This window comes from Heloderma suspectum, chromosome 5, assembly GCF_057233095.1.
Source record: "Heloderma suspectum isolate Gila_16-S chromosome 5, 16-S_ref, whole genome shotgun sequence".
Classification (NCBI taxonomy): domain Eukaryota; kingdom Metazoa; phylum Chordata; class Lepidosauria; order Squamata; family Helodermatidae; genus Heloderma; species Heloderma suspectum.
The window spans coordinates 94684960-94711123 of NC_139462.1; the positions used below are offsets into that span (position 1 = coordinate 94684960).

The 26164-nt window shown below is 42.0% G+C and overlaps 1 protein-coding gene across 2 annotated transcripts in view; it reads left to right on the forward strand.

Moving 5' to 3' along the window:
• PPAT (phosphoribosyl pyrophosphate amidotransferase) overlaps positions 1–25786 on the forward strand; it is a 61640-nt gene extending 35854 nt beyond the window's left edge. For both annotated transcript variants that reach the window (XM_084856709.1, XM_084856708.1), the window contains 10 exons: positions 6863–6929; positions 10934–11140; positions 13653–13765; positions 13894–14039; positions 15703–15775; positions 18357–18508; positions 19377–19504; positions 21146–21367; positions 21695–21815; positions 23958–25786. In XM_084856709.1, coding sequence (XP_084712835.1) covers positions 6863–6929; positions 10934–11140; positions 13653–13765; positions 13894–14039; positions 15703–15775; positions 18357–18508; positions 19377–19504; positions 21146–21367; positions 21695–21815; positions 23958–24133 — 1405 coding nt within the window. In that variant the 3' untranslated portion in view covers positions 24134–25786. The remainder of the gene's footprint in view (positions 1–6862; positions 6930–10933; positions 11141–13652; positions 13766–13893; positions 14040–15702; positions 15776–18356; positions 18509–19376; positions 19505–21145; positions 21368–21694; positions 21816–23957) is intronic.
• Positions 25787–26164: the final 378 nt, after the last annotated feature.

The window sequence follows — 26164 nt, forward strand, 5'->3', positions numbered from 1 at the left end:
TGGCAATCGCATTATTAACAGTGGTCATTTACACTGTAGCTGGCTGATAACAAACATCCTCGCACTAGATAAGCCAATTAACACAGGTTTGATAAAAGTCCATTATCCTGATTCAAGCCTCTGGTGATAGAATTAAACCTATTGATGAATTCTAATTCAGTGGTTCTCGCTCTAATCTCACTTTCAAGTTCCTTTGCTCCACAGTGGCCACTTTAAGATCTGTGAGAGCTGAGTTTTTGGACTCTCTAAACTAAGAGCATTTTGGGGTGCAGGCTGTCCCTTTAAAGATCTGGTGTGAGAACAGTGGATGTTTGCCTATCTCTTGGAGTGTTTGAGCTAAGTCTCCACCTATGCTCAATCCATCTGCTTGTAAATCAAATATTGTAGAACACCATTAAGCCTCCAGTGACCTCCTCCCAAAGGGAACCAAATCTACGTCAGTGCTGCACCCTTGGAACTTCTCAGTGCTTGTAGAAATAGGGTGTGTGTAACAGTAATGTTTCCAAATCAAGTTTCTGAAGACACAGGACTGGAAAGGAAGGAAAAAGGGGAAGGTACTGGTATGGGCTACTACGGGTTCAAAAGAGTCTTGGACATACTTTGTCTGAAGAGCATTTAATGTCCTTGCAAATGCAGATGGGCTTGTGGAAACCCTTTCCAGTGGATTTGCACACAGGGCTGGCCCTGCTGTGCAGCAGGATGAAGCAGATCAGACCATGAGGAGTGGGGCAATAGATGAAGGCAGGAATTAGTGTTGCTGCACCATTCAAAATGTGGTCTCTACGGAGGGGAGGGGGCATTTGAGCTCTGCTTCAGGCATCAAAATGTCTTGAGCTTGCACTGACTGCACACATGCCTGCAAGGCAGGGGCTGTTCAATGGATCCAGGCAATAAGCAGGACCGGGCTTTTAACATTAGCTGTGCAGAGAACACAGCAAGGCACAAGGATGGGCTTATCTTCACAGGATGCTCCCTTGAGAGTGTGATGTTAGCCTCAAGCATGTTCTGATCACAGGAAAATATTTAGACCCTCCTCTATGGGGGATGCAGGGAGATGGTTTTCCTGTGATGGCATAACTTTAAGTTAATAGAATTGAGATGTCAATTAAAAAAAGCTGCCTCTGAATTGACTACAGTGTCCTCGGAACAGATGGTACTAAATCTGCTAAACCTTTGTCATGTTCTGGGTAATAAAATATAAAGAGTTCCTGATATTTACTTCTCAGGATTGTACCTGAGGGGAGGTTGGGAACTGTAGTTGTTCCCCACTGATGGTTTTTTTGAGGCATCAGTAAAGGAGATTTTGAACATGGGATACATTTGATTATTTTCTTCTTCCTGTAGTCAGGGGGAGCAGCATACAAGCCTGAGACCCACCTCCATTCTCTCCTTGGTAGAATCCTAGTAAGGGAACTGTTGTCTGAATGGAGCCTTGGAGTCCAACTAAATGTTAATTTTAATAAGTAGTACACAGCTACGTCTGTACTTTTTTTTACTCAAAAGAAAGTATAGGGGCCCTGATCCAGATTCAGGAGGCCCTGGAACTTAGTACAAGGGGATTTCTTTGTCTGCTACTGTGGTCCTGACCCAGACATGCCTGCAGTTTGCATTGTGGAGGGGAGAAGGAACTCAATGGGAGCTTTCCTTTCCTATGGAAATTGCAGATGCAAGGGTCCCAAACCAGATTGGGACCATGACAGCGGGGAAGGGGCAGATCCCCCCTATTCACACACTAGGAACCTGATTTGAATTGAGTCTACCACACTTGCTGTTGAGTAAGGATAAAAGAACAGACGTAGCTGCACGCTAGGCGTTAGGTAATGTGTCGTTCAGCTCTCATCTAAGGGTCACCTGGTGCCTGTGTTGTGCTCTTTTCAGCGACAGGTGAAAACATTATTATTATTATTATTATTATTATTATTATTAAATTTATTAATCGCCCATCTGGCTGGTCACCCAGCCACTCTGGGCGATGTACAACATACAATAAAACAGTTTAAAACAATAAAATTCTATAATAAAAACATTTTCTAAAATACCCTAACCCACCCCAAATGCCTGCCTGAACAACCACGTTTTTAATGCACGACGGAAGCTCATTAAAGAGGGGGCATGACGGAGTTCCCTAGGGAGGGAGTTCCACAGAGTGGGGGCCACCACAGAGAAGGCCCTCTCCCTCGTCCCCACCAGTCTAGCTGTCCTGGCTGATGGGACAGAGAGAAGGCCATCCGAGGCTGATCTTGTTAAGCAGCCTGTCTGGTGCTGCTGGAGGCGCTCCTTAAGATAGGCTGGGCCGGAACCATATAGGGTTTTAAAGGTCAAAACCAACACCTTGAATTTGGCCCGGAAAACAACTGGTAACCAGTGCAACTCCTTCAGCACTGGAGTGATGTGATCTCGCCGGCGGCTGCCTTTAATCAGGCAAGCCGCCGCGTTCTGTACCAGCTGCAGTTTCCAAACCGTCTTCAAGGGTAAACTCACGTAGAGCGCATTACAGTAGTCTAAACGAGAGGAGTCCAGGGCATGTACTACCGATGGGAGCAGATGGTCCGGAAGGAAGGGGCGCAGCCACCGTATCAGATGGAGTTGATACAGCGCTGTCCGGCTCACAGCTGACACCTGAGCCTCCATGGACAGCTGGGAGTCCAAAATGACCCCCAGGCTGCGGACCTGGTCTTTCAAGGGTAGCCGTACCCCATTCAACACCAGGTCAACATCCCCCAACCTCCTCTTGTCTCCCACCAAAAGTGCCTCGGTCTTGTCAGGGTTCAGCTTCAGCTTATTCCTCCCCATCCAGCCACTCACCGTCTCCAGACATTTGGACAGGGATTCTACGGCCAACCTTGGTGAAGATTTGAATGAGAGGTAGAGCTGCGTGTCATCCGCATATTGATGACACTGCACCCCAAACCTCCTGATGATAGCCCCCAGCAGCTTCACATAGATGTTAAATAGCATCGGGGAGAGGATGGAACCCTGTGGCACCCCACAAGTGAGCGGCCACGGGTCCGAAACCTCCTCTCCCAGTGCTACCCTCTGGTACCTGCCGGAGAGGAAGGACCGGAACCACCACAATACGGTGTCTCCAATGCCCAACCCCTCCAGGCGGTCCAGGAGGATACCGTGGTCAACGGTATCAAAAGCCGCTGAGAGGTCGAGGAGAACAAGGAAGGAGCATTCACCCCTATCCAGAGCCCTCCTCATATCATCTACCAAGGCGACCAAGGCTGTTTCTGTCCCATGCCCAAGCCTGAAGCCCGACTGAAATGGGTCTAGATAATCAGTTTCTTCCAAGTGTGCCTTCAACTGCACCGCCACCACCTGCTTAATCACCTTGCCCCAAAATGGCAGATTTGAGACTGGGCGAAAGTTGTTCAAAACTTGAGGATCCAAGGAGGTCTTCTCTAAGAGCGGTCTTATCACTGCCTCCTTGAGGGCTGATGGCATCACTCCCTCCTCAAGGGAGGCGTTCACCACCGCCCTGATCCCCTCACCCAGTCTCTCTCTGCAGCCCATAATGAGCCAAGATGGGCAAGAATCAAGTAAGCAGATGGTCGGCCGTACAGATGAAAGCACCTTTTCCACTTCATCAGGAGGAAGAAGCTGGAACCGATCCCACAAAACCGGTTTGCCACAGGCCGCCTCTTGCTCACTAACTGTATCCACAGCGTGCTGAGTAACACACCTAATCTGATCAATTTTATCTGCAAAGTGCCTTGCCAAGGCCTCACAGGAGGCCTTAGAATGCTCCAGTGGTTCCGGAGCCACAGGACCGACCAGGCTCCGGACCACTTGGAACAGCCTCCTGGGACAGCACTCTGCAGACGCGATGGAGGCAGCATAATATTCCTCTTTTGCTGCCTTCACCACCATGTGATAGGCTGAAGATATAGCTCTAGCCCGTGTCTGATTGTCTTTGGAGCGAGACTTCCGCCACCGGCGCTCTAGCCGTCTCACCTCCTGTTTCAGAGCTTGTAACCGCGGATTGAACCATGGTGCAGTCCAAGCCCTGTTCAGGGGGAGAGGGCGTTTTGGAGCCACCCGATCTAATGCCCCAGTGATTGCGGCATTCCACCCACCCACCAGGGTCTCGACCGAGTGGCCGTTGGCATGCCCCAGAGAATCCCCAAGCGCGTTCAGGAATCCATTTGGATCCATAAGGTGCCTGGGGCGGACCATTTTAATGGGTCCTCCACCCCTGCGGAGGGGTTGTGGAACCGAAAAGTCCAACATCACCAGATAGTGATCTGACCATGACAAGGGGGTGGTGGATATACCCCCGACTTCCAGATCACTCCCCACTTCTCCAGAAACAAACACAAGGTCTAGTGCATGACCGGCTACATGGGTGGGCCCAGTTAGAATATGGTGCAGCTCCCAGGAGGCCATGGTCTCCATGAAGTCCCGAGGTACTCCTGTCAGGATGGCCTCCGAATGTACGTTGAAGTCCCCCAACACCAATAAGTTAGGGGACTGCACACGCACATCAGAGACCACCTCAAGCACCTCGGCCAGGGAGTCAGTCGTGCAGCGGGGTGGACGGTACATGAGCAGAATCCCCAGACTGCCCTTCGGGCCCAACCTCCAGTACATGCACTCAGCAACCTTGGTCTCCCGGAGAGGGGGTCTGGTGAAGACCAAGGACTCTCGGTAGATAACAGCCACTCCCCCTCCCCGATCCCCAGCCCTCGGCTGCTGTGCATACGAAAATCCAGCTGGACACATGGCTGCAAGGGTTGGAGCAGCAGCCTCGGCCAGCCAGGTCTCCGTAATACATGCCAGGTCTGCACCCTCATCCAGGATCATGTCATGGATGAGGGAGGTTTTCTGGGTAACAGACCTGGCATTGCAGAGCAGCAAACGAAGGCCAGAAGATGGGGTCACGCCTCCCCCAGCCATCCTTTGGCTCTGGACAGGCCTGGAGCAGGGGACAGATATTACACAACTCTCTCTTGTTCCCCTTACCTGGCATGGCCTGCCCCTAGCGCTCCGCCAGCGCCTGCTGCCCAGCCTCGGTATCTTCTGGCCCCCAACACTCCCCCCACTGCCTCCATCAGGTGGACACATGCCCCCTCGCTCCTGCCTATCAGGCAGGCTACCCACCCCTAAAAACACAACAAACATTGCTTCCCCAGGCATTTTAGTCTTTCAGTTTTTGTTGTTTAAAATCTGGTACTGTATTTTAAATCTTTGCACTGCTGCTCGGTTTTATTTGGTTATTATTTTTTATTTTATACTGTAGTTTTAAACCTTTATTATCCCTGTTCAGACACACATTGAGGAAGTGTGGTTAGGCTAACCATGGTGCATGGTGGTTACCGCTAACCACTGCGAGTGCGACTGCCACACGTGCAGGTAACCATGTTCTGCAATGTGGTTCGACAAACCATTCTGTAACCACCCTCCCTCCAGCAGGAACCCACAGGCCTCCGAATGGGTGGCCATGCATCCCAGCAGCCTTTGTGCTGCCAGCCATTTTGGTGCTTGGCGCTGTCAGCCATTTTGGTGCCCAGTGATTCAGCCCGCTGCCCCTTGTTCCATGGCACAGAGGCCCTGGGCATGTCCCGCAGCGTGGACTCACATGGTCCGAGATCCGTCTTTCCTGTTCTGGAGGTCTATAATCGCTCCTCACTACCGTAATCCGCTGCCGTGAGGCATAGCGCATTCAATTGTTGGCTATGGCGCAAACTGACATGGATGGCCATCAGGCATCTGCTTCTGTCGCTTCCGCAAAGTGTTTATGCCACTGCAGCACACGCCCGGAGTCCATGCTGCCTCTGCAGTCACATTGTAACAGGCACCATCGCACATGGTGACACTTAGCCATGCTCACAGCGTGCCCATAGTGGTGGCTGGCTAGGGCACAAGCAGCCACAATACGCAACTCTATGCTCGCTTCTCTGCTGGTGTGCAGTGGGCTGCTGCCAGGGGCGGCGTATCGGTGGTCTTGCAACCACTGTGTCATTTGCTGCTAGGCAGATCTCGACCATAGAGATCTGCTGCTCAGGCATGAGTGGCTCCTCCTTCTTTGGCCGCTCTTGCCGCAGAGGTCTATGGCAGCTGTCATGCCGTTGTAGAACCCACTAACCATCTTTCAGCAAGTGGTTAGTGAATGTGGCTAGTCTGGTTAATAAACCATCATGGTTGGGACAGACCCCTGTTCAGACATCACGCTAAGCACACATAGTTAGCTCAAAACTCCTAATCATCATGGCTTAGCATAATGTCTGAACAGGGCCGTTGTATTTCTTGTGTTGTATTTTATGGTTAATTGTTGTGAACTACCCAGAGAACCTCAGCTGTTGGGTGGTATAGAAATATAGAAATGTAATTAAGTAATTAATTAAATTAATAGGGCTAACTGAACTTAAGGATGGGGGGGACTTCAGCTGTTTACAATGACCATATGACTGAGCTACAAACTGGAGAGAAATTATAGTTGTTGTTTTAAGCTGAAGGCAGTTGGAAAGAGGGATCACTATTAGCAGTGTATGCCACTTTCATTTCTGACAAACTGGTTTGGCAAAGTTCAAAACCTGTTCAACCAGAGGCGAGACTGAGGAAAAAATGTGTTTACAGTATGGGAAGTGAGTCCTCTCTTAAACCACCTAATCACTTCAGAAAACAACACACTTCCTTCATCTTTTAAATGAGCACATTAAAGGGAAGTGTGACATAGAGAAGGAAGTATCTTCATGAACATTAAAAAGCAAAAAGAATAAGCATCTACTAAAACTACCTCCTACTTTGAACTTCTTTATTAGCTTTAGCATTTGGAATGAGTTTACTATTTGGAATGAGTTTACTATTGGTGTATAGGATGTAGTTTTGGTGTGTTAAACTGCTTTTTCTTTTCTCATAGGGGCCAAGAAAGTGCTGGGATTGTGACAAGTGATGGAGAGTCAGCCCATTCATTCAAAGTGCACAAGGTAAAATGGAAAGCTTGTTCATTATTTCTGTGGTTAAAAGAAAATGCAAGTATGATGATTCAAAGCATCTATACCAGGAGTAGATCTAATGGAAACTTCATAGCTGAGCAGGATTTTGAACCAGAGTTTCCAGTATCCAAGTCATAATTCTAATCTCATGTATAATAAATAGCATTACAAAAGACCACTTTGAACATGACAGTTTTCCTACAAGAGGAGTAGAAAAAAGGTGTATACAGAAAGTACACATCGTCACATGTATGTGTTTTTGCCACATGTGTATGAAGTCACTGTACCTTCCAAATGTATGCAAACATGGCAAAACAAATTATCTGTCCTCATGATGATGTACGGAAGACATTAGGGATGAAGTGGGGTTGTCATCTTTTTTCATTTTAATGTTCACCCTGTGATGGGAAACTTCACTTACTGATTTCTGCACCTAATGATTAAGGGCATAGCTACTGAAAGTAAGGTCAGGTGCTTTTTGGCCTGGTGCACTGAAAATCCTAGTGTGAAGCCAGGGGACTTGAAAGGCAGTTCAGACAGAGAATGATTTGCCCAAAGCCAACCAGTGGGTTTTAAACAAAAAATATTGCCACTACATCCAAGAGGATCGTGAAAGGAGAACTTACCTTAGAAATGTTTCTGCAGTTTAAACTCTCCCAAGCTACCTTGTACATATTTATGATATATTATTTCTCCTTGCTTCATATTTGACTCACTTATGGGTACTAAATGTGTTCCTGTCTCAGAACAATAGCAAGCTGCTTCCTACATAAGATCAGGACTTCCACCAGCACAATGGCAAAATAACTGTGAGTTACAGGAGAATGTGAAATCTCCTTACCTACTCAAAAGGAGGAACACGCTGAGTGCTGTAAGCAAGAAGCAAGGGGAGAGTGATGGAATGTTCAATATTGACTGTTAAAGAAGGGTACCAGTTAATAAACCTTTCTGTTACTTCCAGTCAGGAAAATAATTCCCGCTGATTTAAATTTGAAACAATGTAACTCCACCACAGCTACCAGTTTAGGTAAATGTACCATTATACACCTGTGTGGAAAATTTCTGAATGTTTCTTTTGAAGAACTTTTGGAAAGAAGAGGGGATACTTCATTTTGGCATTTTTAAAGCCTGAGTTTTCACCTTTAGTATTTTAACATTGAACCCCAAACTCTCTTTAAAAGGCAAAGGTTCCAGTAAGTAACTATAATAATACTTCACCAGGGTTTAAGGTGTGATCCTATACACATTTATACAGAAAAAGGTCCTACAACTCCCAGCATCCCTCCAGTCAGCTATGCCAGCTGGGGCATGCTGGGAATTGTAGGACTTTTTTCTGTATAAACCTGCATACGATTGTCCTCTTAGGGCACAATCCTATGGAGATATGTGGCCGCATCCAACTCGGAGGCGGCCGCCTATCCAATGCAGGGCAGGAGAAGCATAGAGGGGATCGTCCCCCCCCCCCGCACTGCAGCCACCCTGCATTCACAGCTGGACAGCCGATTTCAGCTATCTAGCTGTGGGCAGGCGGAGCAGGGGAAGCGGCTGCCGGACGACACATAGGATGTGTCGTATCAGCATTTCTGCCTTCCCCACCCTGGAATACCCCCCAGAACGCCCCATTTTCACTGCTCCGTGCTCCTCTTCTGAGCGCGGAGCACAGGGCTGTTCCGAGCTGCCTGCGAGGCAGCACGGGGGCGGTTCCCAGAAACCAACATATCCTATGGCCGTCTAGACACTGACTAGTGGCCATAAGATTGCTCCCTTAATCACTTAATTTTAAAAGGTATAAGCAGTTTTTATCTATCAAGATATGCAGCTATCTTTCTGTGATGCTATTCCAGTAATATTCTGCCTGAATATCCTTTGACTACTGATCCTGAACTGGTTGTGTGAGAGCAGATTTTCTTTCACTGTCATTTCCCTATATACAAATAATGCATTGGATTACCTGTAAACTGTACTGTCGTCCTTCTATGATATATAAATGTGGCTGCCTGACTAGATGTGTGTAGTGGGAGAAGACAGCATCCATGCTGTTGAGTATACTTCAAGGCAGCCCTGCCTACTATGCTTGCAGAGTGAGTGCAGGGAGGGAACAGACACTAATTTATCTCATTAGCAGTAAGGAAATGAATTATAAGTGTGATTTCCTTTTCTAGAAGGGGATACAGATGTGGTTGTCAGAAAAGTATAAGATAACACTACTGGCTTATGCCAGCTAGGAACTTCTTTGCTGAACAGTATTTGAAGGCAACTTATAAGATTCTGAGGCAGCAGTATACTTTGTAAAAAGCTAGTTCTATGAAATAGGTGTCCATGACACTTGCATAGACACAATTCCACACAACACTTGCATGCTGGACATGAGAGGGGCAACATTTTTCCAGCAACAAAGTAACTGTAGTGAACATGATTTTTTCAGCAAGCGATGTAGTAGCTGGAGAAGAAAAAGAAGCTTCAGCTCCCATTGACAGGTGCATAACAGTTGTGCTTTTTCTCTCTCTTTTTTTGGTCTAGAAAGACCCTAAGGCTGTTGAAAAAGATGTCTTGAACAAAACAAATTATTCACTTATTTATTATCAGCAATATTTCTATACTTCTCATTTGCACAAATCCCAAAGTGGTTTACAACAACACCGTGAAACAATAGAACAATATAATAAATACACAATAATACAATATTAGAGATTGTTTGAGACAGCTGATGGCTGGGGGATAGCCAAAGGAAAAAAGAAAAGTTTTCAATAAATGCCAAAAACACACCAGTGTTGATTGAGGGTTGACATACAGAGGAGAGGAGATCATTCCACAGGGCAAGCACCACTGCAGAGAAGGCCTGTCTCCATGCTTCCACCAAATGGAAATCCATAGGCCATGGTATAGTCAACAGGCCCGTCCTGAAGATTGTAGTAGCCTGAGAGGTTGGTATAAGAGGAGACAATATTATAATGAATGGAATATCTGTAACCTTACTTGACCCATAAAAATGGAAAGCTGAGGTGAGAGGAACTTGCTCTTTTTGTATGCACTTGTGGATTAGTTTTACTTTGCAAAAATATTCTGTGCACCACTGGAAACTATGGGCCAGTTTGCAAGTCAAGATAACCCACCTTGAAAATAAGCTACAATGGGGTTGGTTGTTCACTCACTAACCCATGTTACTTCCGACAGACGATCAGGCACTCTGTAGCTTGCTGTGGCTTGCTTCCCCCTTAGTCATTCAGCCTGCTCCTGGCACATATCCCATGGGCTTTTTCAGCACAACCTCAGCAGCATACTGTGCTAATGAGTGCAGATGTGCACATTAGTGGAGGAGAGTTATTTTGTAGATTTTTTTTTCACCTTCAGGGAGATTTGTGCATATTTAGCATTTAAAAAAAAAAAAACGTTGGGGGAGATTTGTGCAAATTCGCTAAAGTTCAGTAACTACTATGCTTTAGTGAATTTGCACAAATGTCCCCAAATGTTTTTCTTTTAAATAGAGTTCAATATGCACAAACCTCCCCTAAGGTGGGGAACAAAGTTAAATTTGCGAAAAACTCCCTGAAGGTGTTTTTTTTGTTTTTTTAAGTGTCACTGTTTAGGGAGGCAATGAAGTGGAGGAATAAATTGACTATTGTAATTTCAAGACTTAATAGAGAGGGAATATTGTTAGCAAGATCACAAGGAGCAACCAGGTTTTTTGTCACTCTTGCCAGGAGGCTCTGTAGCCCTTTCCGACAAGCCACTTGCAAGCCACCGTGCCAGTTTTGCACATCACAACAAGCCATTCTGAAAACAAGTGACCCTGAGCAACCCAACAATAAGCTATGGGTTCCTGGGGGGACTTGTGCAAGGTTAACAAACTATGCTGAGGGAACTGCGCCAGGTTTGGACATCATGACAAGCCACCCTGAAACAAACAAGGCCGATAACCCACCATGGGTTGTTGTGTCGTGCGAACCAGGTGTTATGTTCAAGAGCGTCTACTCAGTTCCCTTTTTGTTTCTCAGGGAATGGGTCTGGTTAATCATGTGTTCAGTGAAGATAGTCTGAAGAAGCTGTATATTTCAAATCTTGGAATTGGCCACACAAGATACTCTACCTCAGGAGTCTCCGTCTTGGATAACTGTCAACCATTTGTTGTGGAAACACTGCATGGGAAGATTGCTGTAGCCCACAATGGAGAGCTGACAAATGCTATGCGGCTAAGGAGAAAGGTAGGAATCAACCAAGCATTTTGCAACCTTCGTACGCATGGGGAAGCAGAAGGGGGCGGTAAGTTTATTTACAGTTATAGATGGCACATAACCAGGACTTTGTCTTATTTGATCATATGAAAATCGATAATTTTAAGATTGCATCAATATTGGCATATTTTCCTCACAATATGCTACATAATGTGAAGAAGCAATGCAGTGCATGCTGCCATTCAGTACTCTGTTACTGTTCGCGCTCCACTTCCTTGTTTTTCTTAATGCAAAAGCCTGTAGGAAAAGTATTGTCCCACCTTTCTTCCTCTTTCATCATTTTTTAAAACAATGAATTTGAACTGTGGTACTCTGTCACCTAGAACATAATGTATTATGTTTCTGGTTCAGTTTTATTCTTTGGGTCAGGGTGGGCAAAATTTTGCCCCCAAGGCCGCATGCGGGAATGGACAGTGGGTCAGGGGCTGCATTCCTCTCACTCATTCATGCACTCTCACTCACTAAGAGACACATACACACTATCCCCCCACCACAGCATACAGGGATGGGGAGACTTAAACCTCCCCTCTCCACATGCTGAGATATCATCGCACATCCCCCTTCCCGCTGCCCAGATGACTGGCAGTGGGGAAAGCACCAATCAGCTGGGCAGGGAGGAGGTGTGTGATTTACATAGAGAGGTTGGTGTGCAGGAAGGGTCATTCCCACACACCTCCTGCCCAGTACAATCCTGCTCTTCCCAGCCCACCAAAGAGCTGAGCAGCAAGCATGTGGCCCACAGACCACAAATTGCCCGCATGTACTTAAGGTAAACTAGTTCTGGAATTGTCAGAAGATTTAAGATTGGTTCTCTTCTGCAATCTATGTCAGCCTTTATGATTAGATAGATAGATAGATAGATAGATAGATAGATAGATAGATGATAAATGGTTGCCATGCCCTAGTAGAATAGTCAAAACAATAACTAATTAGTGTGACTAACAGAGATGTAAACAACCTTCAGAATATTAAGATAATCTACAAATCCAAGACAAGTGTCGTGAAACCATATTGCTGATTTTTTTATCTATTCTCCCACTCTTGTACTGTACTAAATTGGTAATTACATTTTATTTGTGTTCATTTAACTTCTTGATCTCCACTTCTAGTTCATTTGCTACTCTCTCTGTATAATTTGCAACATAAGCCTGGAAGTTTACCACAACATTTTAAGAGTTGTTCATTTTGCTATAGTTGTGTATGTAGTTGTGAATGAAGCAAATCACCAAGAGAACAAAATGCTTCACAGCAGTTTACTTTGTCCACTGGTTTTCTGAATGCCACTGGGCTGTATGGTTTTCAGATGCAAGATTACAACACCCTTAGGCTCTTTTCATATACTTTTAAGCACTCTTTTGTTCAATAGGAATTAATGGAGAATTCTTTTTTCTTCCACTCGTTGCTAATATTTATGATTACTGACCTAAGGAGTGTCTATTCTCCATTAATAAATACATAATGGAATAGGGTTAGGATTTTATAGCCTGTTGTATTCTGAGTATTCTTCATATTGTTCTCCATTGAAATTGCAGGAAAATTATATGCAAAAATAAATACATATGTAACTCCCACCTTCTTTCTCTCTCATCCATATTCCATATCTAGTTCCAGCACTTCTCATACCATTTTCTGAAAAACTGAAGCCTACATTTAACTCTATATACCCACTCTCCCTTTTCTTGTGAAGGGTCCAAAGAGCTCCTGCTTTCTCCGCAACTCGAGCAACACCATCAAACCAACTCCTTAGTAAGGTGTAGTGCTTAAAGAGTTTCTGAGTTAAGAGTGGAGTGCATAGCTATTCCCATATCAGAAGTGTATACATCTCAAAGGGATTTATGAGCTCCCCTTTTATCAAAGCACATCTCTTCCTGTTTCAGTGCTTGTTGGAATGTGTGAAAGCAGCCTTAGACTGAAGTGCTATACACAGTTACCAGGGTAGACATGTTTGAGTAGACGTGTAGGATTACTCTGTTAGGGCGCAATCCTATGCATGTTTAGACAGAGAAAAGGCCTACAACTCCGAGCATTCCCCAGCCATCATGGCTGCCTGGGGAATGCTGGGAGTTGTAGGCTTTTTCTCTGTCTAAACAGGCATAGGATTGCGCCATTCGGCTCTGTTCACTCCAGAAAGTTACTTTGGTTTTATACATCACTTTTGCTTATCACAGCTTCCCACATAGTGCTGAGAATCCTGTTAGAGCTGCCTAGCTCCCCCTCTCTAACCCTTCTTCTCCTGTACTTACAGTTCCCAGTATTCCCTGGAAATAAGGGATTAACCAGTTCAAGTACATAGTGAAAGCATTCTCTTCCCCCTCCCCCGTTGGACACCAGGTCCGTTGATTTTCAAAGGCAGAGGGAAGTCCCTTGGTGCATGTACTTGCTTTGTGCATGTTTTCACTTTGTGATGCATAACTGTCTTTTGAAACGAATACAGTAGTTGTATATATTTGATAATCCTGTATTTTTGTCCTTTGTTTTATAGCTAATGCGCCACGGAGTGGGACTGTCCACCAGTTCTGACAGTGAACTGATTACTCAGCTGCTGGCGTTCACTCCCCCTTTAGAGCAAGATGACACACCAGATTGGGTAGCAAGGTAAAGCACCTGGTTTGAAGGGAAAGAATGGAAAGCAAGGGCAGCTAGTCCAATTATGCAAAACAGCCCTTGTAGTTGTTGAAATTCTTGATAAAAATGAATTTAATTAATTAGCTTTCATGTTTCAGGATCAAAAACTTGATGAATGAAACACCCACTTCATATTCTCTTCTGATGATGCACAAAGATATTATCTATGCAGTACGTGATCCCTATGGGAACCGTCCGCTCTGCATTGGCCGTCTCGTTCCAGTAGGTGATATTAGTGGAAAAGGTATGACTTCACTAACCTGTAATTTGAGTAGCTGAACTTTATGTTTGTTTTGAAATACTTTCATTTCACTTGCACTGTTGGGCTTTCCTTTTATTTATTTTTTAACTCAGTCTTTTGAATTGGTGCACAGTGCCTCTGTGAATCATTCTGTTCCAAGGTATAACCATTGTCCGCCTATCGAGATGTTGGTTTGAGTGGGATTACTGTGCCTCTCACATGAAGATTAGGATGATCATCCCCCCCCCCTCTGAAGAGCACAGAGATTCAAACAAGAACAAGAGTGGAAAAATAAAGTAGGGGAAAGTACATAATGCCAGCACACACTGGATTCAATGCAGTCTTAACAAATACGAAAACCATTACATCTTTTAAAAACACATATTTTTAAAATGGTGGAGTACTGGGGATAATGAAGGGAGTGTACCTTCTGCCTGACTTTCTGGCCCAGCTTTCTTTTGAAAGTAGCATACAGTCATATATTGAATGGAGCAGACTCCTGGGAAAAAATGTTCTTTGCTATGTAATAATTTTATGATTAGCCCATAACTTCTACTACATTGGGAAAACAGACATTTCTAACAGCAAGACAACAATGAGATACAAAAAGTATGTGTACCTATGCACACTTGAATAAATTTGTATATATTAGGGCACCTTCAGAAACATTTCAAAGGTAAAGATTCTAAACAAATTCTTGGTGTAGACTGAGGTGTTGAGAGTCTTTCAATACCTAGTTAAGCCACTCACCTGTTACATTATCTTGGCACTTTCACAGATTTCACAGCAATTCTGTTTGCTGTGGTTACACTGGTGTTGCACCCAGCATATCGTGCAGTAATCATGGAAAGCGTGAAGGACATATTTGCTTTCCTAAAACGGCTGCAGGCACATTCTGGGGAACCCTGATTTGGCCATTGCTTCCCAGGCAGATCCACTACCAGTTTGCCCTTCACCCTTTTTGTGTTCTTTGTAGGAAATACCACTGTTGCCACCACAAACACATTTTTTAATGTATGTATTTAATAAAATATTTCTATACCATCTTTCAGCCCGTAGATTCTCAAAGCTCTGTATAATATAAAATTTTAAAACTTTTAATTAAAAAAAAACTGAAAACAGCACAATATAGGAATGAGAGTGATAACCATCATATTCTAGTAGTCATGAAAAGCTAAGCCAAATAAAAACAACTTCGAAAGGTAAGCAATGAGGAAGCCAGTCTAATCCCTCTGTGGAGGGAGTTCCATGGGTGAGGTGCCACCACAGAAAAGGCTATGTAAATTGCGGCATAAAGTGGGCTTCGAAGTAACATCAGAGGTGAGTGGCTAATCATCAAGATAAGATATTTTACAAGTTGTATCACTACCGTGTTAATACTTTTAGGATGCACTCCTATGTATGTTTAGACAGAAAAACTTCCTACAACTCCCAGCATTCCTCAACCGGCCTGGCAGGGGAAAGCTGGGAGGTAAAGTACTTTTTAATGTCTAAACATACATAGGTTAGTCATTGTATTGAGAAATTATCAATACTGGTATGAATGTTTGACTGTATCATTTGAAAAAGATAAATGACCTTTTGTAATGGATGTTTTTAAAAACATAGCAATAAAGTTTGAAGAATTCTGAAAAAGCAGTTATTACTTTTTAAAATTCTGTTACAGGAAAAACAAATGTAGAAACTGAAGGATGGGTCGTTTCCTCAGAATCCTGTAGCTTTTTATCTATTGGTGCACAGTAAGTTTGTTCCCTGCGTTTTTAATATATGGATTAAAATAAAATCAATAGATTGTTTCTGTTATTTTGTACTATAGTAATATTTCAAGGTAATATAGTGGTGGTCTGAAAATTCAAAGCCCATTGAAGTCAGTGGCAAAAAAACTCCCTTTCATCTTAAGGGAGCTGAATTGATGAACACCTTGCCTGTATTTAGAAGACAAAACAGGAGATGGTTCATCTATGAAGACCAACTAATTATTAGCCAATTAATTATTAAATCCTTGGTTCCATGCTTTTGTTTATGCATGTAGGATATGGAAACAACTCATTCAGTCATTTAACTAACTGCCACAATTGTGTGTCCAAAAGAGCCTTGGAATCTCTTTTTTTCCTCCTGCCCGCCCGCCCCTAGCCCTACATTTGGATTTCTAAAGGGAGACACAATATGTGTCTCTAAAATTTGGGATGGAATCAAATGTCAAAAATGTTTCATTAATGGCCTGCAGAATAATGGTCATCTATTTATGAAAAAGGGAATAGAAAAAAATAATATTAGATTTTCATAGACATCCTTGCAATTTGGGGAGAAACTGCACATTACTGGAAATGTGGGGATGCCACCAAACACGGAATTTCCTTTGTTGAGTTCTTCCCTTGATTCTCCATAACATGTAGTAGCCCTTACAAATGGCATCTTACATGGCATGTTTCTCTGGCCCCACTAGCCTATACATGGAATTGGTCCAGGGAAATTCATTACATGATGACATATCATGCAGTAAGTCAGCCTTCCCAACCTGGTGCCCTCCAGATGTGTCAGATTGCTACCTCCATCATTCCCCACTAGGCAGGGAATGATGCAAGTTGCAGTTCAACACATTTGGAGGGCACCAGGTTGGGAAAGGTTGGACTACATATTGCAGTAATGGAGAGAAAACTTGACATGGAAATGCACCTTTAAATGTTAGCCTCATCTCAAGAAACCTCCACTCTCATGGGGGAAAAAAGGAGATCTAGTTTAAAGATTTCACAGAAAGAAACCCATGGACACCGGAAATTTATCCATTAATAAAGCACCTATAACTGGATTGTAGTATTCACCATCTGCTTGGACACAAAGCCATTTTATGAATCTAGCAAAAAAAAATTATGTATGAGGCCAACAAAAAATCCTTAATTTCTGTTGTGATATTTCATCTCTCTGAATTACAGCAAAAGTTAATTAAAACTATGGGTTGGATCCAATGGTGTCATTCCACTGACAGAACTACTTCTGTCAGTGGAACTGAGATGGGGATGTTTCCTCTCCCCCTCCCGCCCCGGCCCAGTGGCCTCAAAGCCTACTCCAAAAAGCAGATTCTTTTGAGGAGGGCTGCAGTGGGGGATGGCGGGGAAGGGAGAAATTCCTGTTGCGCTTACAACCTTCTGCTAGTGTGATGTTGGGATTTTATCCTACATCTGTGTGCAATCTGATTTAATGTTGTGTGTTCAAAACATATCAAGGTCAGCTTCTGATGTGTGTTCAAAACATATCAAGGTCAGCTTCTGATGTGTGTTGACCAAAGCAGAGTCTGGTTTTTTGTTATACTCTTAGTAATTCTTGGCCAGTTGCGCACACACACATCTGAGGGGAGTTTCCAGTCAATTCCTGTAGCATGATTAAATGTCACTTGTTGCTAGTAAGCAGCTTGCTCTTGGCCCTGCTATTTCCCTTTCCTTTTATGTCAGGACAAGCATGACCACCACCTTAATTTTTTGTTCTTGATCTTACTTTAAGAAACTCAAACAGCATTTTTCCTTTCTTTTATGGAAGATTTTTGTGTCAAAATATGATAAGCCTTCTAATGAAAACTTAGCTGTTCAGGCAGGCATTTTGGGGTGGATTAGGGTTTTTTAGAGCAATGTTGTTTTGTTCAGTTGATTATGTAAATTTGTTGTATTTTGTGTTGTTATTTGTATTGTATGCCTCCTAGAGTAGCCAAGTAGCCGACCAAATGGGTGGCTAATAAATCTAATGAATAAATAAATAAATCTGAGCTAATTAAATTTATAATTTTTCACAATGAAAGCTTATTCAGCAGTCTGTACGAATTTTTTGGATTGATCCAATTTGTTCTAGTTTTTCTAATCATGGCAAGAGGTAAGAATCTTTGGAGGGCACGAAGTCCCTGTCCTAAATCTCTAGAAAGTTAATTAACTGTGCAATCCTATGCCTGCCCAGAAGTAAGTCCTGGTATTGCTATTTTCAATGGAGCTTATGCCCAGATAAGCATGTATAGGATTTCTGTCTCAGTCATCCTGTTGCTTCTGGGATTTGAGCTGGTATTCCTGCACTTCCAAATATTATCTTCACAGGCCATAAATCAGAGATTTTCTGAAAGTGTAATTCTATGCCAAATACCACTCTGTACATATTCTACACTCCTGTGAAATTGTACTATGCACTATATAATTGTGATTATAACAGCTGCAAGGGATATACATGCTGTTGGTTTTTTCAGTTCAAAGGCACAGCATCTCTTAATAACTAATGTTCTTACAATGGCAACGTTTCTAAAAATCAGGTAAGGTTTTTAACCTGTGCAACCATATTTTCAAGATATTACCGTGAAGTCATGCCTGGAGAGATTGTGCAGATATCCAGAAACGAAGTCCAAACACTGGATGTTGTCCCAAGACCTGCAGGAGATCCATCGGCATTCTGTATTTTTGAATACGTGTATTTCGCAAGGCCTGACAGCATCTTTGAAGGCAAGCTACCAAATCTTCCTTGTCAAACATTCTTTTAGATTGATAACTCCTGGTGTTCTCACTTTCTGTGCTGTCTGCTGCTTTTTTCTCTAGTTAACATATTTTGTGAAAGAGATGTTTTGTACAAATATGGGAGTATATTCCTGCTTTATGCAAGACACTGTGAACTCCATCTGGAATAGACATGGATACATAATACCTTAAGTAGGTCTCCCTTGTAAATCCAAAAGGTCCATAACCCCCTCTAGTGGTGATAGAAGGTAGTAAAAAAAAAAGCCCTTGATTTTGAAGATACAGGTTTTTTGTTGAATTGCATTCTTGCAATTCGGAATTTATCATGAATTTGCCAGGTTATGCATAAGCTAGGACAGCCAGACATATGAAGCTTCAACACTGGAAGGAGAAGTTGTTAATCCATTCTTATACGGAGCAATTTTCACTTCCTGTTCTTATTTGAACTGGCGATGTATTGACATGAGTGCAAATCATTTAAATATGAGTATGTTAGCTCAGCTTTTCTTGAGAATTGTACATCATAGCCAGCAGTCTAGTATATTTGTCTTTCAATGTATATGGTCAAGACACTTTGAGCCATCTTTCCCCATGTCCCCCTTCTCTATTTTGATTCTTCCTTTTCATTTTTTCTCTGAATATTATTGTATTTATATTGTTCAAAAAATTGTAATAAAAACATTCACTTAAAAAAATAGCCCTTGTTGACAGATCAGATTGCTGAACATGCTGGGATTGAACTTTTACCCCTGTGCAAATGTATCTTGGGATTTTAAAAGCAGTAGAGAGAAACTATTACTGATGCCTAAATAAAAGTTGTACAGAAACAAATATGAGATTTTTTCATTTTCCAAAGGTCAAATGGTATATTCTGTAAGAAGGAGATGTGGTCAACAGCTTGCTATTGAAGCTCCAGTGGAAGCAGATTTGGTTAGCACAGTCCCAGAATCTGCAACGCCTGCAGCCCTCGGCTATGCACAAAAGGTACTGTGGCTGTTTCTTCCCTTTACTCCAAATTATCTCTTTTTTATTTTAAGAACATCGCCTGTACAGAGAAATAAACATTTTATAATACCAAACAAAACATATAACCAAGCTGATTACTTACCTGCACCCTAAGGTCATTATCTGAGGTGCTTCCCCGTGTACCCCTGCCAAATGAGGAAAGGTAGGTGGCTACAAGAGGGAGGGCCTTTTCAGTGGTGGCACCCCATCTGTAGAAAGCCTAGAGGTTTGCCTGGCACCTACATTATTATCTTTCCGGCACCAAAGGAAGAGGGTTTTTTTTTTACTTTCTCGGGCATTCTAGAAACTTTTTAGTGGTTTTAGATCTTTGCACTGTGTGTCTGCTGTTGCTATTTTTATTCTTCGTTTTATCATGTTCTGCTGCTGTTTCTATCCCGTTTTTATCTGATTTGTTTTATTGTCATTGTTTTATTGTATTTTATGGTTTTAATTTGTACATCACCCAAAGAACAGAAACCATTGTGGGAATACTGGTCAAGCAAGCATTTATGTCTTGTTGTTCCAAGATATTTGTGGTATTTATTACTGACAGAAGGTACTGTTTATTTAAAAGACTGTCTTTCCTTCATGTGGTTCAAGGCAGCTAACAGAAAACACACACAACTAAAATATGAGCCACTGAATGATTTTAATATCCATTCAATACTAGTCTCAAGAGCAGACAACCAATCATATTACAGAAGTTTTCCGTTCCCTCCTCCCATTAAAAACTGCTCCCTCTGGGGTGTGATGCACAGAGGAAGAGGAATCTGTTCCACTGACAGATGCCATTCTTTTGGCAGATGGACTTGATTGGATACAACCCATAGCCTATAAATATACATGCATATATGCACGCAATATTCAGCAGCCAGATAAAAAGGTCAGCAGATCGACACCTGTGTGAATTACAACACAAACTTTGCACCGTTTTTCAAACAAAACAAAACACCAAGGAGAGTCACTGCCTTACCTCAACAGGTGGTGCATTCCAAAGCCTTGAACCATGACTGTAAAAGCTGTACATATTTTAGGTGTTGCTTCTGATTGGTTTACATTAGAATAAGGTTTTTGAAGTCCACATTTTCTTAGGCCATTTCTTCATTCTCATGCATTCCCAGAAACAATGTGAAATGGTAGCCCTGAAACTCAAGGGTCTCCACTGCAGCAACTTATGTAGTTGCCAGTTCTCCAAGAAATCACTTGCGTTTCTGTGGCTAAATCCACAAGCTACCGGGTAATATGTTATTTGGTCATGGGAATGGATAACTTGTCGGTGTAAATTGTATATACATAATACAACATGTGAATAATCTCTTAGTGCTTCATAGCCTAAAGTGAAACAAGAGAAGTTCATAGCAGGATTATTAGTATACTTAAACATTTGGGTACAACTCTAAATATCCTGGGAAATTAATGAGATTTCTTTTTAAGTTAGCAAGGTTAGGGCTGAGCTCTTGGAATTGCAACTTGAACTGCTCCCACTTAGTTTACACATCTGTGTATAAAGAAGTTAAGGAACGCTAGTGCAAACTCATCTGTGTTGAATGCAAAATTAATTGTAGCCGTTTTACAAATACAAAATATTGTACTTCACCCTCTGTCTTCTCTTGCCAACAGTGTGGGTTACCATATGTTGAAGTATTATGCAAAAACAGATATGTAGGAAGAACTTTCATTCAGCCAAACATGAGGTTAAGACAGCTTGGAGTGGCCAAAAAATTTGGAGTCTTGTCAGACAACTTCAAAGGGAAGCGTGTCATCCTTATTGATGATTCTATTGTGCGAGGCAACACCATTTCACCCATAATTAAACTACTGAGAGAGTCCGGTGCTAAAGAGGTAAGTAAATATTACTGTCAGTCCCTAAAGAGGCCCTGACTGGGATCCTTTGTAATAGTTTCTCCACTGTCATAGCACAGAGGGGAGGAGAAGCAAAAAAAAAGGAAGACCGCATTCTCCAGCTTTTCTGTTTCCATATCTAGGTATCAATCCCACAGTGCTATTCTGCTCCTCTCTCAATAACAAACTCAAATTCATTTGATGCTACTGCCAGCCAGTAAGCTTCTCCTTGTACTTTCCTTGTAGTGACTTTTGTTGGTGTTGCCATAATACAAATGAATGATTGAGGCAGTGTCAGTATCACTATACCATGGTGTTTTTTTTCAGGTACACATTCGTGTGGCTTCACCTCCAATAAGATTTCCTTGTTACATGGGAATAAACATTCCAACAAAAGAGGAACTTATTGCCAATAAGCCTGAATTTCATGACCTGGCCAACTACATTGGTAAAATGTTTTATTTTTCAATCACTGTCAATAAAGGTATACTTGGAAATGATTTCCAGAGGGGTAGCCATGTTAGTCTGTTGTAGCAAAAACAACAGAGTCTTCTGGTGACAAAAAGGCTAACACATTTATGATGGCATAAGCTTTTATGGACCAGAGTTCGTATCATCAGAAGCATGAAATTGGCAGGCATATATATACCCACTTGGTTGGGGTGGGAGGAATGGAGAAGACTAAGGTCGGAGGGAAACAAAATCCAAAAAGAACAGGACAGTGATAATTATGTAAAAGGAGAATAGTTACGACAATTAACAAGGCTGCACTGATGATAATAGAAATAAGGCACTGCAGAAAGGCATTTAGTGGAAAGAGACAATTTTCAAAATTGCCTGAGTTATTACCATATCTTTCACTCATCTGTCATCAATTCATCTGAAAGCTAGCAATTGCTTATCTGCATGTCTGTGGTAGTTCTTTCAGCTAGGGCTGCAATACTATACCCACTTGACGGGATGGGAGCAAGGCACTATCATTAGTGGCCCTAATGAACATTTACCAAAGAAATGCTGGCCTTTATGATGGTAGCGTCTCATCAATTAATAGCAAAGAATTGGAAAGAATCTACAGATCTATCAATAATTGTGTGGTATAACTACCTTTGGAATATTGTATTAGCTGAAAAACTAACTAAACATTGTATTCCTTTCGGCGTCAGGTGAAGACCTTTCTATTTTACCAGGCATTTTAGCATTTTAGCTTTCTAGACTTTTAGCTTTGCTGTTTTAAATCTGTATTTTAAACTCCTGCACTGCTGCTAGGTTTTATTGAGGTTGTATTGTTATATTGTGGTTTTAATGTTCTATATATTTTAAATTGTTTTATTGTGTGCTGTTTGGTTTTAATTTTTGTGACCCGCCCAGAGAGCTTCGGCTATTGGGCGGTATAGAAATGAAATAAATAAACAAACAAACAGATAAGGGCACAAAGACAACAGAAAGAATCTGACACCTTCGATACAATCTGGTATAAATTCACTGACTTTATTAACAAACAAGGTTCCCAGGAAAACCACCACCATGTCATGGACAGATATGGAAAGATACATTTAGATAATTACAACTGAATCTTAAACGCCTAAAGAACTCCTGTGGATAAATATAAGGTTATTAATACATTGAAACTCCTGTGATCCCTGTTGACTGTAATTGAATTTCCTATGTAATGTTTGTGTTTTGTTAGAATATTTTTATGTGCTCATTGATTACACTGGAAACATGTGATTCAAACTCAATAAAAATAATTTTAAAATATCAGTGGGACTTACCTTTGGGTAGACATGTATAACATAGCATTGTAATACTTTTATGGAGCAATCCAAGATGGGGAAGATCTGCAAGGCAGAAGAGGGGGCAGGTTCTGCTTGCCGGGGGTGTGTGTGTGTTTTTTTCTTCCCCAATTTTCCCTTTCATTGTATGAATTATTTTTTCTGCTTTTATTAATATTAATGCACTGCAGAGCTCAGTAGATTATCTAACTAAAATTGTATGTAATTGCAGTTACTCTAAATATTCTATATTCATATTATCTAATGTATCTAAATAAAAGAACATAGGTTACCTTTTGTGTTTGTATTTCTAAAGTGGAAATACACCTATCTTGCATGTATGAGACCCCATGTTTAGTCCAGAATCTCTCATTGAGGCATCTGCAGTAGCAGAGTTCAGACAAACCTGCACCCCAAATTTGCTGGTAATGAGGATTAGCAACATAGAGCTTAGGACGGTAGAGACTGCTTTTGACTCATATTCAATCAGTGATTCAACATGTTCAACATTGTCAGTCTTTACTGGCAGCAGCTTTCGATCACAGGTCTTTTCTTCAGAAAACAGTGAAGGATGTTGTTTATGCATTCTTGCAGAGCCACCTTGAGTGCTGTTTTTGGTAGAAAGGCAAGGTATAAATCAAATAATAAATACAATATTTTATGTGAAATATTAATAAAACCCAGTAGTGCTTCATGTCAGTACATCCAGTACTGCAGTTAGCATAGCCTATCCCTGTATTTTAGTTTAACAGCTTGATCTTTAGAAGATGATCAGTAGTGCAGTTCTTAATTTTTTGGAATTTTTCTCTTTCTTCTAGGTGCTGACAGTGTCGTCTATCTTTCAGTAGAAGGACTGGTATCATCTGTCCAAGAAAGCATCAAAGCAAGACATGACAATGAAAACAGCCTAAAGACCAACAAGTTCTGGTCTGGGAAAATTGGCCACTGCATAGCTTGTCTTGTTGGAGAATACCCTGTAGAGTTAGAGTGGTGAATTTTCAGAATGCAGTCACCAAGGAATTAAAGCTTGGAACTGATAAAGTGTATTGCTATCAAGCAAGTTATCAAACCACTAACATTTCAGTTAAAACATTATCAGGGATGGTAAGGAGCATAAAAGAATGAAACACAAAAATCATGCAGTATGATAAACGTTAGTCCTGTAACTTTGGGGGTGGGCAGGGGTTACCAAAGTATCTTAATTCCTTAGCTGGCCTACTCTTGCTGAGAAATTTGGCACTCTTTTCTGGCTTTTATTCATAACAGTGTTTTGGGGTTGTTTTTTTACAAAAGATGTTATCAGAGAGGCTGTGAGCCATTAAGCCATCTCTAATTTTAAGCAGTGTTGAGTCAGGAAAAAATGTACATTTTGGTTTTATATACATGACAAATTTTTACGGTTAATAACTGCTTTTGTAGCCATTTTTATCCAAGTGTTTTTGGTTCTCTATTTTGAAAAATGAAATAAGTGCCTGTACTGTTGCTTATGTAACTGAATCCATCTATGATAACTTGCTTCCAAAGAGACTGAATGTTATTTTTATACAATATGTTGCCAAGACTGGGAGACTCAGGGAAATACTATGCCAAAACTGTCTAATACCTTGAGCCGTAATGATTTCAAGTCTGGCAAGCACACTGTCTTAAAGTGTTTTCATTGTATGTCAAAGGAATGTGACAGGGAAAATTAGGTTGATAACCATCTTGAATACTATGATTTAGACATTAGGGGACAATTTTCTCCATTATGTTCTTCCACCTTGAATGCTTACTTAACTGTAGTCTAAATGAATGTTTTTATTGCATGTAAGCCTTCAAAGGAGACTCCAAAATTGAATAATTAACATACAAACTTTTTAAATTGAGTATTTTAACAAATGGTGTTCCTTAATTTAATATATATTACTGATATGCTCAGTACTTTTCTTAACGTGGTTTTGTGTATGTCTCTAAATGAATGAAGTCTAAATAATTCCTTAGTGGTTATAAGATCCTGCATTGGAAATCTGTGATTTGAATTAGAATTGCAAGTAATTTTAACCCTGTTCAAAAATTATTGCTTCTTTGTGGTTTCTGGGCAAACCCACATATGACAATGAGACCCACACAGTGATGACAATGAGTCCCACATATGGGTTCTGTGCCTGCTCAGAGTTACAGTCAGAACTGTCAAGAGCTAGACAAGCATTTTGGCAGGAACCTGCCTCCACCTTCAATGCACATGATCAGGGGGCATGGTTCCTACCTTTCCATTCAATTCCTCAGGACAAGTGCAACAGTAGCATCATGAGGGACTCACTGCTCTTTAGCCTCTCCAGAGTACAAGTTTGTTGTTCAGTCGTGTCCGACATATTCATTGAACGAAATATTCATTGCATCGGTGATGCTATCTAGCCATCTCATCCTCTGCCGTCCCCTTCTCCTTTTGCCTTCAGTCTTTCCCAGCATCAGGGTCTTTTCCAGAGAGTTTTCTCTTCGCATTAGGTGGCCAAAATATTTGAGCTTCAGCTTCAGTATCTGTCCTTCCAATGAGCAGTCAGGGTTGATTTCCTTTAGGATTGACTGATTTGACCTCCCTGCAGTCCAGGGGACTCGTAAGAGTCTTCTCCAGCACCACAGTTCGAAAGCATCAATTCTTCGGCGCTCAGCCTTCCTTATAGTCCAGCTCTCACAGCCATACATTACTACTGGGAAAACCATAGCTTTGATTAGACGGACCTTTGTCGGCAAGGTGATGTCTCTGCTTCTTACTATGCTGTCTAGGTTTGCCATAGCTTTCCTCCCAAGGAGCAAGCGTCTTTTAATTTCATGGCTACAGTCACCGTCTGCGGTGATCTTGGAGCCCAAGAAAGTAAAATCTGTCACTGCTTCCATTTCTTCCCCTTCTATATGCCAGGAAGTGATGGGGCCAGATGCCATGATCTTAGTTTTTTTAATGTTGAGTTTCAAACCAGCTTTTGCACTCTCCTCTTTCACCCTCAACAAGAGGCTCTTTAGATCCTCTTCGCTTTCTGCCATTAGGGTG